Source organism: Biomphalaria glabrata, chromosome 4 (genome assembly GCF_947242115.1).
Source record: "Biomphalaria glabrata chromosome 4, xgBioGlab47.1, whole genome shotgun sequence".
Lineage (NCBI taxonomy): Eukaryota > Metazoa > Mollusca > Gastropoda > Planorbidae > Biomphalaria > Biomphalaria glabrata.
The window spans coordinates 50549122-50563684 of NC_074714.1; the positions used below are offsets into that span (position 1 = coordinate 50549122).

The following is a 14563-nucleotide window of genomic DNA, read 5'->3' on the forward strand; positions in this document are numbered from 1 at the left end:
TGTGGCGCCAAGTTAAACGAGGACGTCCCTGTTTGCGCTTTCCTCGTATTGGCCTCCATGTCATCGCAACTCTTGGCATGCGTAGTTCATTGTGTCGAAGAACATGTCCCGCAAACCTCATGCGACGCTTTGTCACAACCTCACTAAGTGGTCGACCGTCGACTCCCAGTTCGGCATAGGATTATTTTGTTTGAGACACGATATCTATAACTGACTACTAAAATCCGTCTTAGCCATTTTTGTTGAGCTACATTGAGTCTTTTCTCAATTTTGGCAGATGACTTCCATGTCTGTAAAATGTTGTTTTGTAAAATGTTTTACATGTTTCGGATGTTCCTTCAGAGTTGAAGATAGTTTACAACCAAGTCCAAACCTCCCGCAGGACGACGGGGGATGGGAGCGGGCAGGATTTGAACCCTCGACCATCGATAAATCCGAACGACAGTCCAGCGCACAAAACCGCACGACCAGGCAGCCATCTCACGTGCATAGGCCTATATATGTTGCTCAGGTTGCTGTTGGGATGACGATTGCGTTAAGATGTATTTTTGGCTTGGCTTATCCAAAAAAGCCGCAACCTTTGGAAAATGCTCCCTGCCATTCCAATTCGGCACAATACGTCATGATAGGCATCCCCATCATAACAAATGATACTAGAATTCACGGGCAAAAAGTATGTAGGCCTTAATTGTGTGTGTGGGGGGGGGGTATAACATGGTTCGTTCAAATTCATGTCAAAGATGTAAAAAGGAAGGTGGTAGGCCTATCCAGAGAAAAAGATGAGGAGAGAGAAAGCGGGAGAAAGAGAGGTGGGGAAGTCCTGTCAAAATAACAATCCATTTAAAATACATGATAAATAATCTATATCTACATTATTTTTATTATAGATTCTACTTCATGTACATTTTAAAAAAATATATTCAATATCTTATATATCTTTGCCGCACAAGCCAATTCACAGCATTTAAAATGTTTAATTGTTTTGTTCCTGGATCCATTATTATAGAATCTAGTCTAGAGATTCCTTTGAAATCTTGGACCACTTTTTAGTTGACACGTTTAGTTTACAAACACTTCAACGTCAGCACAAAGTAATGCCCATGTCTAAAAAACACAATATTTTGTTATTCAAAATGGCTGATGTTTTCTTTTTTTACGATCACAATTCATAGTTTATATTAATAAAGTTTTAGCTGTAAAGGTTTATTTTTTCATTTTATTATTTAATCTAAATAAAAACGCTAGATCCAACTAAATTAAATATCATTATAATATTCACATACTCATCATTGATACTAGATCTATTATTTACTATTTATAATTAATTTCACTAAAAATATTTTTTGATAATCATAATCATAAATTTTTCGGATGATAAATCATAATCATTAAAATAATCAGATGATAATCGGATCATAATGATAATCATATGATAATGTTATTGTTAATAATATTAATGTACTTAAGTTAATTAGCAATAAATAACATAAAAATCACAGGAATATTAATTTTAATGTATCTTAAAATATATAAAAAGATTTTAAAAAATAATTCAAAGTGACAATGTAAGACAAGACAACCAAAGTGGGACAAAAAAAATAAGTAAAATTACTAAAATACAAAGGCAAAGAAGAGGTCAAATAATTAACTACAAAATTTATAACTTTTGAACTAATTATCAGATTTAGAGATTTTCAAAATTCTTTTTGTGTCATTTATATCTCAAAATTATCCATCTAGCTATAGTGGTTTCATTGCATATAAGTAAGACTATTTTATCACTGAACGCCCTACTATAGTTCTATAACTATATAATAATTGAATTAAATTAATATAGTTATAGGATTAGGATAGGGACGAGAGAGGAGAGTGACACTGACAGTCTATACTATTATTATAAATATAATATATATAGTAATAATTATATATAGAATCTAGGGCAATGTAGGCCTACTACCTACTAGTATCATTCGGTATCATTGTATTAATAGTTAAATAACTATTATTATATTATTTATACTATTCCAAACTATAAAATACTGTAAATCTAATCTATATAAATTATAATATATTATTTAGATCTATATTAGATCTCATTATTCTATAGTCTAAACTCTAGTAGTTACACTTGAGTAGAACTTTATTACTCTATCAACTTATAAAATCTATTATATGTAGATCTACTTACTTCTAGTAGATGAAGTAGAGTAACTATACTATTGTTACTATTGTAGTAATTTTTATGTTTAAGCTACTAAGTCTAAAGTATGATAACAAGTCTTAAGGTTTAAACTAAGTTAAACTTAAGAATATTAACTAGTGACTTAGATTAAATTAATCTTAATCTGGTCTTAAAAAGTCTTAATTAACTCTTTAAAAATTAAAATCTAAAAATATATATATTACATTTATAAATATATAAAAAAAACTAGATCTAGACAATTCGTTTCCTTGGTCACACATTCTATATATTTTGGCACATGTCCATTTCTGCCTTGCTCACTACAGTACAAGCAGCCATAAGACGTGCTGACCACAGAGAATTTCTTCTTATTCCTATTCTGTAACTGCCACAATACTGTATAAGGACTGACACTGCAGCTTCCATCTTAGAGGTTTGGACTAGGATTCAACAATCTTCATTTCTCAAGGAATGTCAAACTAATAAAATAAAAACAAACGTACAAGCTGCATTAAATTTTGTTTTTGGTGTGGGCTTTCATTTGTGATCAGATTTTTACAATTAGAAATTTAGCATTCCAGCTTGTCACTATGCTATTAACCATGATAATTGCTGAAATTATCTTTAGAAACTATGTTACACACATATATGTCTGTGATTCAGTGTGAATGATACTTCAGAACTGACAAACGAACTTCTGTCTTGTGAATCTTTTACAGTTGAATTTCGATAAGTAATAGAAATAACAAGATAAAACAAACCCTCAGCCATAATCCTTTCTTACAATTTTTTCCCACTTGCAATTGAAAGCCTTAAATCTGAAAAACATTATATGCATACATCAGATTCAACAGGGCTTGCAAATAATAGAGATAGAAGGGACAGTAGAAGCTTGCAGATTCTGATGACTCAAAAATCTTCATGATACATAAAACCCTGGTAGGTAGGAGGGTTGTAATATATCCTGCGGTCTCAGCAAAGATCTCAATAATGTTCTTGCCATATTTCATCAAGATTAGTAAAATAGTGTTGATTTCTATAAATAGCAAACAAAAAAATTACAATTCACTTTATATATATATCAATATTGTACTTAATCAGTCAGTTTAAAAACATCATGATGTATATATGTTAAATTGCAATTCTGCATTACAGTCAGGAGTCTGTCTACCACATGTTGCCAGTTCTATAAAGGTTGTTAAGTGGGTGGGCCATTCTAATGGCCTTGGGTCAAATGATCTGACAAAAGGATGACACTTTGATGAAAGGTAATAACTAAATACATCACTTTATTCAAGGTTAAAACTTAGTAAATTTTATATTCTGAGTTATATTTTTATTTGTTATATAGGACATCTGTTTGAATTATCACACCCGTAAGTCATAAAAAAATATTGAGCTCAAAACATCACACACTATCTCACTATTAGATTGATTTATTTTTAATTTGTAAGGCTCTTTATCAAAATTTATTTTTATCTGGTTAGTTCATCTTAATTTCAATTGATTCCATTATGTAATGTTATTTTTTTTTATTATTTGACAGATTAAAAAATCACAATGGAAGACTGTCAGATGTTCACAGATGTCCACTCCAAAGAAATACTCTCCACAATGAACACACTTCGTAAGGCTAACAAACTTTGTGATGTCGTACTCAGAGTGGAGAAGCAATGTTTTCCTGCTCATCGCATTGTTCTGGCTGCCAGCAGTGATTATTTTAATGCCATGTTTACAAATGGGGTGAGTGGTAGTGCTTACTATTTAGTCTAAAACCAGCATACTGAAGTCAGGGTTGGCAGCTGTAGAAAAAAAAAACCTCCCAAAGTAACACAAAGTAAATTAAACAGACTTGACTATCTCAATCACAAGGCTAAAGTTGGAAACTTCTTTTCTTATACAGGACATATTTTTTAAAATATAAAATAAAACTTTCTTAAATCATCCTTCTCTTCAATATATAGGTTGAGAATATTAACTCTTTCTCTCCTAATTGACGATACTATCGTTGATTTGACCCCATTAAATTAATTTTTTTTTTATAAAACATTTTCTGATGACAAAGTTCTAGAAGTTTAACCCTAACAGGGAAGTGAACTACAGATGAACAAAATGAATAATTCCTTCGGATCATGGAAAATAATTACGAGGGAGAAAGAGTTAATATACTATTGGTACATACTTTATGTTTGTATTTTAGCCAATCTATAAAAGGATCTTTGCCAGACAATAGCTTAGCATTGCAGTCAAAAACAAAATAAATGAAGGAATGCAATGACTATCAGATATTGTTGTTTGTACAGACTCCCAATCTGCAAGCACTTAACAGCAGCATCTCATTAGCTCAAGAGACTTGACAACACTAATCGTGATAATCCATCAGATGATGACAATTTTAAATATCAATATCACATTACAGTACCTGGACACATTGGCATCATGGAAAATGAAAAGACAGATAAAGTATTAAAGGCAGGATCTTCTATGGAATATCCAGACAGAGCTGTTAACTACCTCACCCTAAAGAGCAATCTACAATCTTTCAACTAAGAACAGGACACACACCTCTGTTAAATTACCCTCTTAACAAAATAAATCCCACACACCTACCCCTTTGTAGACACTGCACCCACCCTTATGAAACAGTAAATAATATCCTCTTTGAATGCCCCTTCTTAATTCACCTTAGGCAGACCTTACTACCACTCCAGCTCAACATAACCAACACTCTGTACGGCAGTGCTGAACAACTGAAGAAAACAGCACGCTATTTTTCCTTAGCAAAGTCTGCAAAAGAGCTTACAGCTCAGCATCAAAAAGCTGGATAGAAGAAGAAGTCTGCATTGGATATGGCAAGATATTTTGGCCACAGCTGGGAAGAAAGAGTACTTCTCTTTATATTTTTAACTATTTATAATGTGCAGTGAATAATGAAAACTTGTATTTTCCTAGATGAAAGAAAACAACACCTTGGTGATAGATCTTCATGAGATTCCTGCCAATGTCATGGAAGTCTTGTTAGACTTTGTCTACACTGAGACTGTGGAAGTTAGTGTAGAAAATGTTCAAGAACTTTTGCCTGCGGCATGCCTTTTACAGCTAACAGGTATGGCTGGCGTTACTATTTTAGAAAATGCCTTTAGAAGTGAATATATAAGATGAAGGCAATGTTCCATTGCTATATTTATATAATTATTGCTCTTGAGCATGTAGTCACATCAGGATAGTTAGGATAATATAATAAAATGAGGAGCATCTTGTACAAAAAAAATTGTTCAATGATACAAATTGTAAGAAACACTGCTATGTATGGCAGTGATACATGCTAAGTTATAAATCATTAGGCTGTTTTCTAGTTTGAATCTTGTAATTTTAAGTTTGTAAATTGAAGGCATCTCTGAGTTGAATGGTGGCCTTACAGTTATAGTAAGTAAAAAAAGTAAAATACCCTTTTCACACCTTGCTATCTATTGGGCAGATGATGTAGAGGTAATATGTTTCTATGGCTGATGGTTAACGAGGGTGTCATGTGGCCAGCACAACAACCAACCACTTTTACTTTCCCCAACTATTGTTGTGTACCCATTAGAGTTGGATGCACTCAGGGGCATCCTAAATATCATAAGTTTAAAATCTGTCTTCTGAAATTTGAACCTGATGCCCTTTGGTTGTGAATCCAAATGCTTAGCACTCGGCCACCTTGCCTCATCTTACAGTTATTGGGGAATGTAAAGGCACTTGGCCATTGTGCTGGCCCCATAATACCCTTGCTAATGATTGCTCATAGAAACAAGTGTACTTGGCATCTCCTGCCTTTCTTGGTTTTGACAAGAATGTTTACTTACATGATTAAATTAATTATGATATCAAAATTTCACTAGCTCATATTAAAATATAAAATTTAATAATTAATTTAAACAGAGTTGAACAAGTGCCGAGACTATTCATTAAGATATTCTTTATATGTCTCATTGAAACCCAAATGTCTACATTCCAAAGGTGTGAAGAATGCATGCTGTCGCTTCTTGGAACGCCAGCTTGATGCCAGTAATTGTCTTGGCATCAAAGTGTTTGCAGAAAACCACTGTTGTCAGTCCTTACTGCACGCAGCAGAAAGATATGCTCTCAGACATTTCAATTCTGTCATTGATCATGAGGAGTTTAAGATCATGAACTTTGAGGAAGTTGAATCTTTGGTGTCAAGTGAAGATCTGCAGGTTGGTCAACTTTGTAACTCATGATATTTCTAATCCTAAAGTCTTTTATCTTCTAGAAGATTTTTGGTATCTTAACTGGTAGGCGATGAGGTTCAATGGATACCTGCTCATATACAACTAGAAGGAAATGAGAAGGCTGACACACTCGCCAAGAGTGGTAGAACTAACTCACAAATAAACTCTGCACTCTATCCAGAAGAATTGAAGAAATTAATTGTAAATAAAATAAATGAGAAATGGAGGAGCTCTCATCCAAATCACAAGAAAGATGACGCTTACTATAATCTTTCGACTCAGGACCGGACACAACAGAATTCGACAACACATGTACTGGAAGCTCAAAATTGGAACCAGTGAAATCTGCCCATGTGGAGTATCACCAGAGAATGCCGACCACGTCCTCCAAAACTGCTCTCTTTACCAAGAGGCCTGTATAAGACACTGGCCCCAAAACACCCCAATAGAAAACTATATGGAGAGCTCCCTGATTTGGAAACCACTGCGCAGTTCATCTCATGTATTGGTCTAGTCTTCTGAACGCTCCAACATGACAATGAGAAAGAAGAAGAACTAGTAGGCAACCTGTGACTGACAAGTTAGCTGGCGTTGTATGAAGCAATGATGATGTTCTATTTTGTATTTGAAACAAAGAGAGACATACCAGTAGTTATAATTTAACAAAATGAAAATTTGAAGCATTTTTAAAAATATGTTTTCAAGCACTCCTTTAGATACCGGTACTAATTATTCTGTTAATAGCTCAAAACTCTCTCAAAATATCAGGTAAATGACAGTGAGCTGTGAGCTAGATGAAATTCTAAGACCATTGGGATGACAGCTCAAAAGACATACCATACTGGCATATTCAAGCTGCAGTACCCATTTTAGGGTGCTGTCCCTTTTTTAAAAAAAAATAAAATAAAATAACCAACAACTTTTAGCTAGCACAAAAATGCAAGTAAACATTTAAAATGTTCAGAATAAAAAAAAAGGATACTTATGCATAATCATTTTACCTAACTGTATGCTCTATGGCCATATTGTATTGATTGTGACCCTATAATATTTACATAAGATTTTTACTAATTATTAAATTTTTACTACCTTTAGTATTTTAACTGTGAATAGACCTTGTTTTTAATGATTTAACTGTATGGAATTTAGCTCTTGTAAAGGAGAGTATTCCTTGAAGGATTATGGGCACGACATGGCCTGAATTGTGCCAAAAACTCAAACTCAATTAACCTAAAAGCTTTTTCAAAGGTCTTAGAAATACTTGGTAGCTATTTTATAATTTTGTTGTTTAATTGTTCTGTTGTTTTATTTTGGTTACCTTACATTATTTATTTCATTTTTGATTTGCATAAATTTCTTTTTTGATTTGATTTCTTTATTGGCCTCTTCAATTTGTAAATTTTGAAGGTAAAAAGTGAGGAAACTGTGTATCAAGGGGTGATAACCTGGGTCAAGTCAGATGAACCTACACGACTCCACTGCTTACCAAGGCTGTTAGCTCATGTTCGGTTACCTTTGCTGTCAGTCAATTTTATAACAGATATATTGGATAGTGAAGTATGTTAAATTGTAGTTCATTATAAACATATATAAATAAAGAATCCCGGTCATTTAATCTACAAGTAAATAACTTTTATAATTCATTGTGCAAGGGCAGCTCTTGAGGCTTTGACTTTAATCACACATTTAAATTAAATAACCTAAAATATGTATATATATATATTTATTGATATTTTTGACCTCACGTCATACTTTAGCACATAGAGGAGAACTATATCTATTAAACATTAGGCCAGAGTAATATACAATGTATGGTTTTCAGAATTTGAATGTCGAAGAAAATGATGAACTTTTATTAATCTAAGTTCCACTTTCAGACCTTGCCATCTATAGGGTATATGATGGCCCACAGTTAACGAGGGTGTTATATGGCAAGCACAATGACCAACCGTCTTTACTTTCCCCAACTTATGTCAGGTACCCATTAGAGCTGGGTGAACTCAGAGGCTTCCAAAGATCCCAAAATTAAAAATCCCAGTCTTCATCAGGATTCAAACCTGGGACCCCAGTTCGGAAGCCGATTGCTTTACTGCTCTGCCACAGCGCCTCTTTTACTAACCAGCTTTATGCAAAAAATTTGACCAGTAAACCTTGGCATTAGACTCATTCCATTGAACTCTTCTTATAATTAAATTGATTAAAAGAGAACAAATACTGTTGTTGGCCTCCATCAGTCGTAGAATGACTAAGGTTCATCTCGTAGTACACTTTTTCATGTGACTTTGGAGCCCTATTCTTGAGGGGCATTCTCGTCTACATGTAAGGCAGGTTACAGTGGCATGTACTTTGGTGCCAATCATTTTTCATTTGGAATGCTTTTCTTCCAGAGCTGAAGCTGATGCTTTTTTGCTGTCCATGGTTTTCTTGGTCACCATCTCCTTCCACTTAATGTGGTCTAGAACTATTTCTTCCCAGTAGTCAACATCAATGTCCACTGCTTTGAGATCCCCTTTGAATTCATCCGCAAATATTAGTGTGAATCAAACACAAATATTAACAAATGGAATCTTTCTTTTTTTTATATTTTAGATTTTAATAAGAACTAGTCATGCATGTAGAGACCTAGTTGATGAAGCCAAGCGGTATCACCTTCGACCTGATTTGAGAGACAAAATGTGTGGTCCAAAAACCACTCCAAGGGCAGGTATGGTTTGATTTAACTAAACACAGTATATGACTTTAAAAAGAATGTTAATTATACATTTTCAAATAAAAAATGTTTTCTTACTTAAATTCTCAGATATAATTAGAAAATCTAATTTACCCTTTACAGAGTTACACTCTTAAGTTTTAGGCACTGGCATTTATTTAAAAAATAAATCCTTAATGAAAGCATTGCACTTTCAACAAATAATTTTATAATGACCATCTCTCAGGAACAGATAGTATCTTGGTTGTTCTTGGAGGATTTGGATCTCATCAAAACTTGGTGGACACTGTGGAGAGTTTCTGTTCCAAGACTGATACCTGGACTAAATTACCCGTAAGCAAATCTTTGTTTCTACTTAGGACAAATTTACTTGTAAGTGAATATTTGTTGTTACTCATACCTGTACTGATAATAACTTAGCTAATAGTTAGTAAAGCTAACTTCATACAGGTTACATTGAAGTTTTTTTTTTGTTTTTGTTTGTTTTCTGATTGGTGATCTAGAACTTGACTCGCAAGAGACGCTATGTTTCAGCAGCCTCTGTGGCTAATAAACTGTATGTTGTTGGTGGTTATGATGGTCAGTCCAGGCTGAGCCTTGTGGAGAAACTAGATTTTACTCAAGAGAAGCTCCAGTGGGAAACAGTAACTGCCATGCACCAGCGGAGAGGCTTAGCTGGCATATGTGTTTACAAAGGTGAGTATCTGGCATCATTTCTTGTTCATGCATGAATTTATTTTACTATGCCTCCTATTGGAAACTCTTTGTGGGTTCAAAATAGTACATTAAGTGATCCATCAAAACTATTTCCTAGAAATTTGACAGTTTATTTATATCTTCGGGTAAAAATAACTACAGGTACATAATTGGCCACACAGAGAAAACTCTGGTTTGACCATTATAATTTTTCTAAATATAATCATCTTAAGAGTCAATTTGGCTTACATCTATTTATTTTGAACACGACTCAAATGTTTCTTTGTATTCAGTAAAGAGTTGAATATATAAATAAAGGTACACACACATTTTGTGCACAATCTTATATAGAAATCATTAGCTGGACTGTTACTAGGAAGAAATTGCATAGCTCATTGGAAAGACCTCTTGCAATAATGAAGCATTACAAGCAATAAATAGAATGAGAAATTGTAGATGGTGTCAGCTTCTTTTATAAGGGAGAAATTGATTGTAACAAAAAAACTTTTTTTATGTTACATGTTTTGCTTGAGATGTTTTTTTCCTTCTCGTACCTTGTGCTTGTTTTTTCTTCTTTTAATCTATTGGTATTAATTATTTTTAAGAGAGTGTAAATAAATACATTTTTAAAAAGTGGTTTAAAAAATACTTAGTGGCCCACACTTTAGAACAAAAAAATTATTGTAAATTTTAAAACCTTCTTTTCTATTTTATTTTTTGTGTCATATAGATCAACTTTATGTTTGTGGGGGCTTTGATGGCTACTCACGGCACTCCAGCCTGGAGCGTTTCAACCCTGTCACTGAGCAGTGGACTATGCTTAGTGCAATGGCAACTGGAAGAGAAGGTGCTGGCCTAGTGGCGGCCAATGATTTGATTTACTGCATAGGTGGCTACGATGGCACAAACCTTTTGTCTTCAGCTGAATGCTATGACCCTCAGCTGGATCAGTGGAGTAATATTTTACCCATGTCCACACAGAGATCTGGTAGGTAGACTTTGATCTGTAACTCTTACCTTGTCAGTGTGCTCTAAATTTATCTTCTGTCACCGTTGATTTGTTCTCTGTTTTGTCAAATCATAAGATCACTTCTGATCCTACTGCTATAATGTTGCAAATCTAAAACTCACAGTCAAAGCAAATTTTAATTTAATTTTAAACTCCATACAATCCACTTTGTTATGATTTACATATTTAAAAACTACCTCTTAACAAACAAACCTGTAGGACCAGCCTTAGGCATAGGCAAATTAGCCAGCCGTGTAGGGCCTCCAATTGGTGGAGGCCTCACACAGGACTAAAAACAAAGTTTTAGAGAAAAGGTTGCAAAACTCTGATCAGATCTCAAAGTAATAGTAGATTTTAATGACTCTATGTTTACTAGTGTAACTCTGTCTCCACTATGGAAATTGCACAATATGAATTTCAGATACTTACTTATTGAGATATAGTCAGGAAGGTTTTTAAAAACATTATCTAAAATCTAAGACTGGCCCTGTAACCTGTATTGCCTATCAACAAACTTCATAATTTTTACCAATAGATTTTACAATAAAAATGATCTGATCCATGGAGTCTCCTTATTCAGTTTTAAAACCTGATATTTTTTTTTTTCTGCTTTCACCTCTAGAAATAAAGCTTGATGTTTTTCTATATTGAGCAATCTGTAATTTTCAAACAAACTTCTTGTGAATAAAACATTGCAAACATTTTTATTACATAATACACTTGTATAAAAACTTTTTTAAGGAATGTGTTTTTTATTTATTGCTTATGAATTCAGTGATGATTATTAGCTCAAAAAATGATTCTAATTAGGTTTTTCTGAGTTCTTCATAGTCAGACTCATGGACCTGTCCTTTGGTATTTATAATAGAAAAATTCTATATTATATTCTATACAAAAAATAAAAAAAAAACAGCAACAATGAAGGCTTGTTTTTCTATAAAAAAATTTTTTGTTACTTTTTAGCCGTCTATCTATTTTGACTTGGATTTCTTGAAATCATTAACTTGTATTTCTGTATTATTTTAGTTGACATTATTATCATATGTACTTACTTTTTTATTGAAGGTGCTGGGGTGGCAGTCTTAAATAACATGATTTATGTGTGTGGGGGCTATGATGGTACCGACCACCTGTCAAGCGTGGAGTGCTACAACACTAAAACAAACTACTGGACAACTGTTTCAAACATGCAAGTTCCAAGGTGTTATGTCGGGGCATGTGTGTTTCAAGGGAAATTAATGGTGACTGCAGGGTAAGGAATCGGTTATAATATTTTAACTCATTTTTATAGTTTTTCAGTATGTAGTGTAACTAAGTTGTTTATTTTCTGCGAGTGTCCAGCGTGTCAGAGGTCATATCCATTGTGTGTGTGTGTGTTCGTAATACTTAATCAATATCATGTGAGACATGTTTGTGTTCGTTCACTGTTTATTGTAATATCGTTGAATAAAGCCATGATATTGGTATTCTAGTTATTTCATTACACATTAGTTTGTGGTGGCTATTTCTATATTTATGGTTTTAGTTTTATTCACACTCATATCTATTTGAAAAAGTATTTTGCTGGTTTTTGTTGAATTTTTTTTTTTTGTTTGATTACTCAGATATGATGGTAAAACCTTATTGGATACCTGTGAGGTGTATGACCCAGCACAAGGTACTTGGAAGAACATGGCCAAAAGTATGACAATATCACGGTGTGATGCAGGCGTCACAGTCATTAGGCCTGTTTGAAAAGTAGTCATGTTTAGTTAAAAAATCCTGTGGTTAAATGACTCAAAAATGTGAAATTGATTGGACACGTTCCTACTGTGTGAGAGATTAACATCAATGTTATGCCTTTTTTTCTGCTCAGGAATAATAAAAGAGCTCTTCAAAAAGCTATCAGTACTTTAGTTGGAGCTCCTCGGTTATCTACCGGTTCTTTAAATTGAACTCTTTGGATTGATGTCTGTAATTAATCTAAATTGATCTCTAAAGAATGCTACCAATATTTAAAACTGAGCTTTTTGATTGCTACCAGTACATTTAAAATGTTGATTTAATGGCCAGTCTTCTCAGAATATAAAAGATATTTATTTTTGACCCAGAAATGTAAAGCATTGTTTTTTACTCTTTTATTTTTATTTTTGTTTATAAAGTCGAATGTTTAATTTTGCATCTCTTATAGAAATATATTTCTAATTAGGTCCTACATTTGTTGAGTGCTATGTGTGAAATTGAATTGGGAAGTTGTATAAAAACCCTTTGTACAGTTTGTATGTAATGCTTACATTTTACCTTTGTTGCAATATAACATTTACAACTTGATCAAATCACATAGTTATTTATTGATATTAAATTTGAATGTGTCAGAATGTGTCACTCGTATGCAGCTACATTAAAAACAAAAGATAAGTGTTGTAAACAAATGGGTCAGTAAATGATATTGAATGATTTATCCCATGCTAGAGATTTGAGGAATGCCACACTATTCTACAGATATGCATGAGACATGATGTTTGTGTGGACAACAGACATTTAATTACTTTAACTTAAATATTCCACCACCACCCCTTCCCATAAATTGCTTTTGAAAACAGCAGCACTTACCTAAGCTCATTGTGCCTGCTGGGATTAGGGCCATAACACTTTTCCATTGTCTCCCAACCTTAGAGGTCATCCCTTCTTTTTTATGAATGCACCACTTATTTTTTTGTTGAATTGTAGGCCCACTAAACTAACAAATTACACTTTGATTTGTGTGGGTTGTTTTAAATAACATTCTTTCGATATTCAGTTAGGAATGACAAGTTATTAGTGAGAGCTCTTACATATGAAGACAAAGTGGGACAAAGGTGAATAAGATATAACCTAAACTTAGGCTGTGCACTTAGATACTTGTTTTTAGTCTGTGATAATGAAAATCATATATATATATATATATATGTAAACATTTATTTCTAATGCTTTTTGTTTCTCCCCATCCCTCACGGAAGACTATTTACATACAGATTGCATTCCACGTTGAAATAAAATCAATAAAAATCGAAAGCATTTTGATAACAAAAGCTTCTATATTTTTTTCATTTTGTAAATTAATTTTTGTTTTTGTTTGTTTACCTAAACGAAAAAAACAACAACCTGTAATGTTTTATTTTCATTCCAACTTTTTAAAATTTTCTATGGAACTCTAGTTTTACCTCAAGTTCCTTATTACCTACTAATTGTTCTTTTTTTCTTAAAGCTTGTAGATAGTTTCCCCTTGTGACAGGCTTGTATTGTATTTCAATTTTTTTAAATTCCATGTTTGTTATTAATCTCATCTTTTCTTATCCTCTGTGTACAAAACCTCTTGTTCCAGTGCCTTGGCTCTGGGAAGTTATAAGCATATTTTAAACTACAAATGCATTTCAAAATAAAATTCAGTATTGAACATCTTATGATACAGTTGTTGGTTTGTAATAGTGTTTTTAAATCCATAATGTTTAGCCATATTGATCTTAAAAATTTTAAATCATTTTTGATGAAATGGTAATTATGCTCTTAAGTTTGTCATGCATCTTAGCTTACAACTTCCTTGTTATGTGGTATACGCTACAGACTGTCATCTTGATGACCCCAGGATCAAACCCTGCCCGCTGCCATCCCCTACCATCCTATGGGAGGTTTGGGCTAGGAAATAATAATCTTCTATTGTGAAGGAGCATTTGAAACATATAAAACAAACTACAGCTATTTAAGGTGTGTATGTC

The 14563-nt window shown here is 33.2% G+C and overlaps 1 protein-coding gene across 6 annotated transcripts; it reads left to right on the forward strand.

Annotated features, from left to right (window-relative positions):
* The first annotated feature begins 1058 nt into the window (after positions 1-1058).
* LOC106076279 (kelch-like protein 12) lies at positions 1059-14251 on the forward strand. Of its 6 annotated transcripts, none has more exons than XM_056027255.1 (13): positions 1177-1195; positions 2509-2615; positions 3338-3450; positions 3729-3925; positions 5135-5288; positions 6182-6399; positions 7822-7971; positions 9004-9118; positions 9351-9457; positions 9628-9820; positions 10551-10808; positions 11895-12081; positions 12434-14251. In XM_056027255.1, the coding sequence occupies exons 4-13, from the start codon at positions 3743-3745 to the stop codon at positions 12561-12563; spliced, it is 1695 nt and encodes a 564-aa protein (XP_055883230.1). In that variant the 5' UTR covers positions 1177-1195; positions 2509-2615; positions 3338-3450; positions 3729-3742; the 3' UTR covers positions 12564-14251. The 6 variants fall into 6 exon arrangements, with proteins under 6 accessions (XP_055883227.1, XP_055883231.1, XP_055883228.1 ...); XM_056027251.1 differs by lacking the exon at positions 2509-2615 and adding an exon at positions 3028-3121; XM_056027254.1 differs by having other exon boundaries at positions 1185-1201.
* Positions 14252-14563: the final 312 nt, after the last annotated feature.

What these genes read in the sequence shown, in the direction of transcription:
- LOC106076279 (XM_056027252.1), top strand. Translation starts at nt 3,743, where the DNA reads ATGGAAGACTGTCAGATGTTCACAGATGTCCACTCCAAAGAAATACTC. An exon ending in ATGCCTTTTACAGCTAACAG is followed by an intron (nt 5,289 to 6,181) that starts GTATGGCTGGCG and finishes TACATTCCAAAG; the next exon opens with GTGTGAAGAATGCATGCTGT. An exon ending in AAAAACCACTCCAAGGGCAG is followed by an intron (nt 9,119 to 9,350) that starts GTATGGTTTGAT and finishes ACCATCTCTCAG; the next exon opens with GAACAGATAGTATCTTGGTT.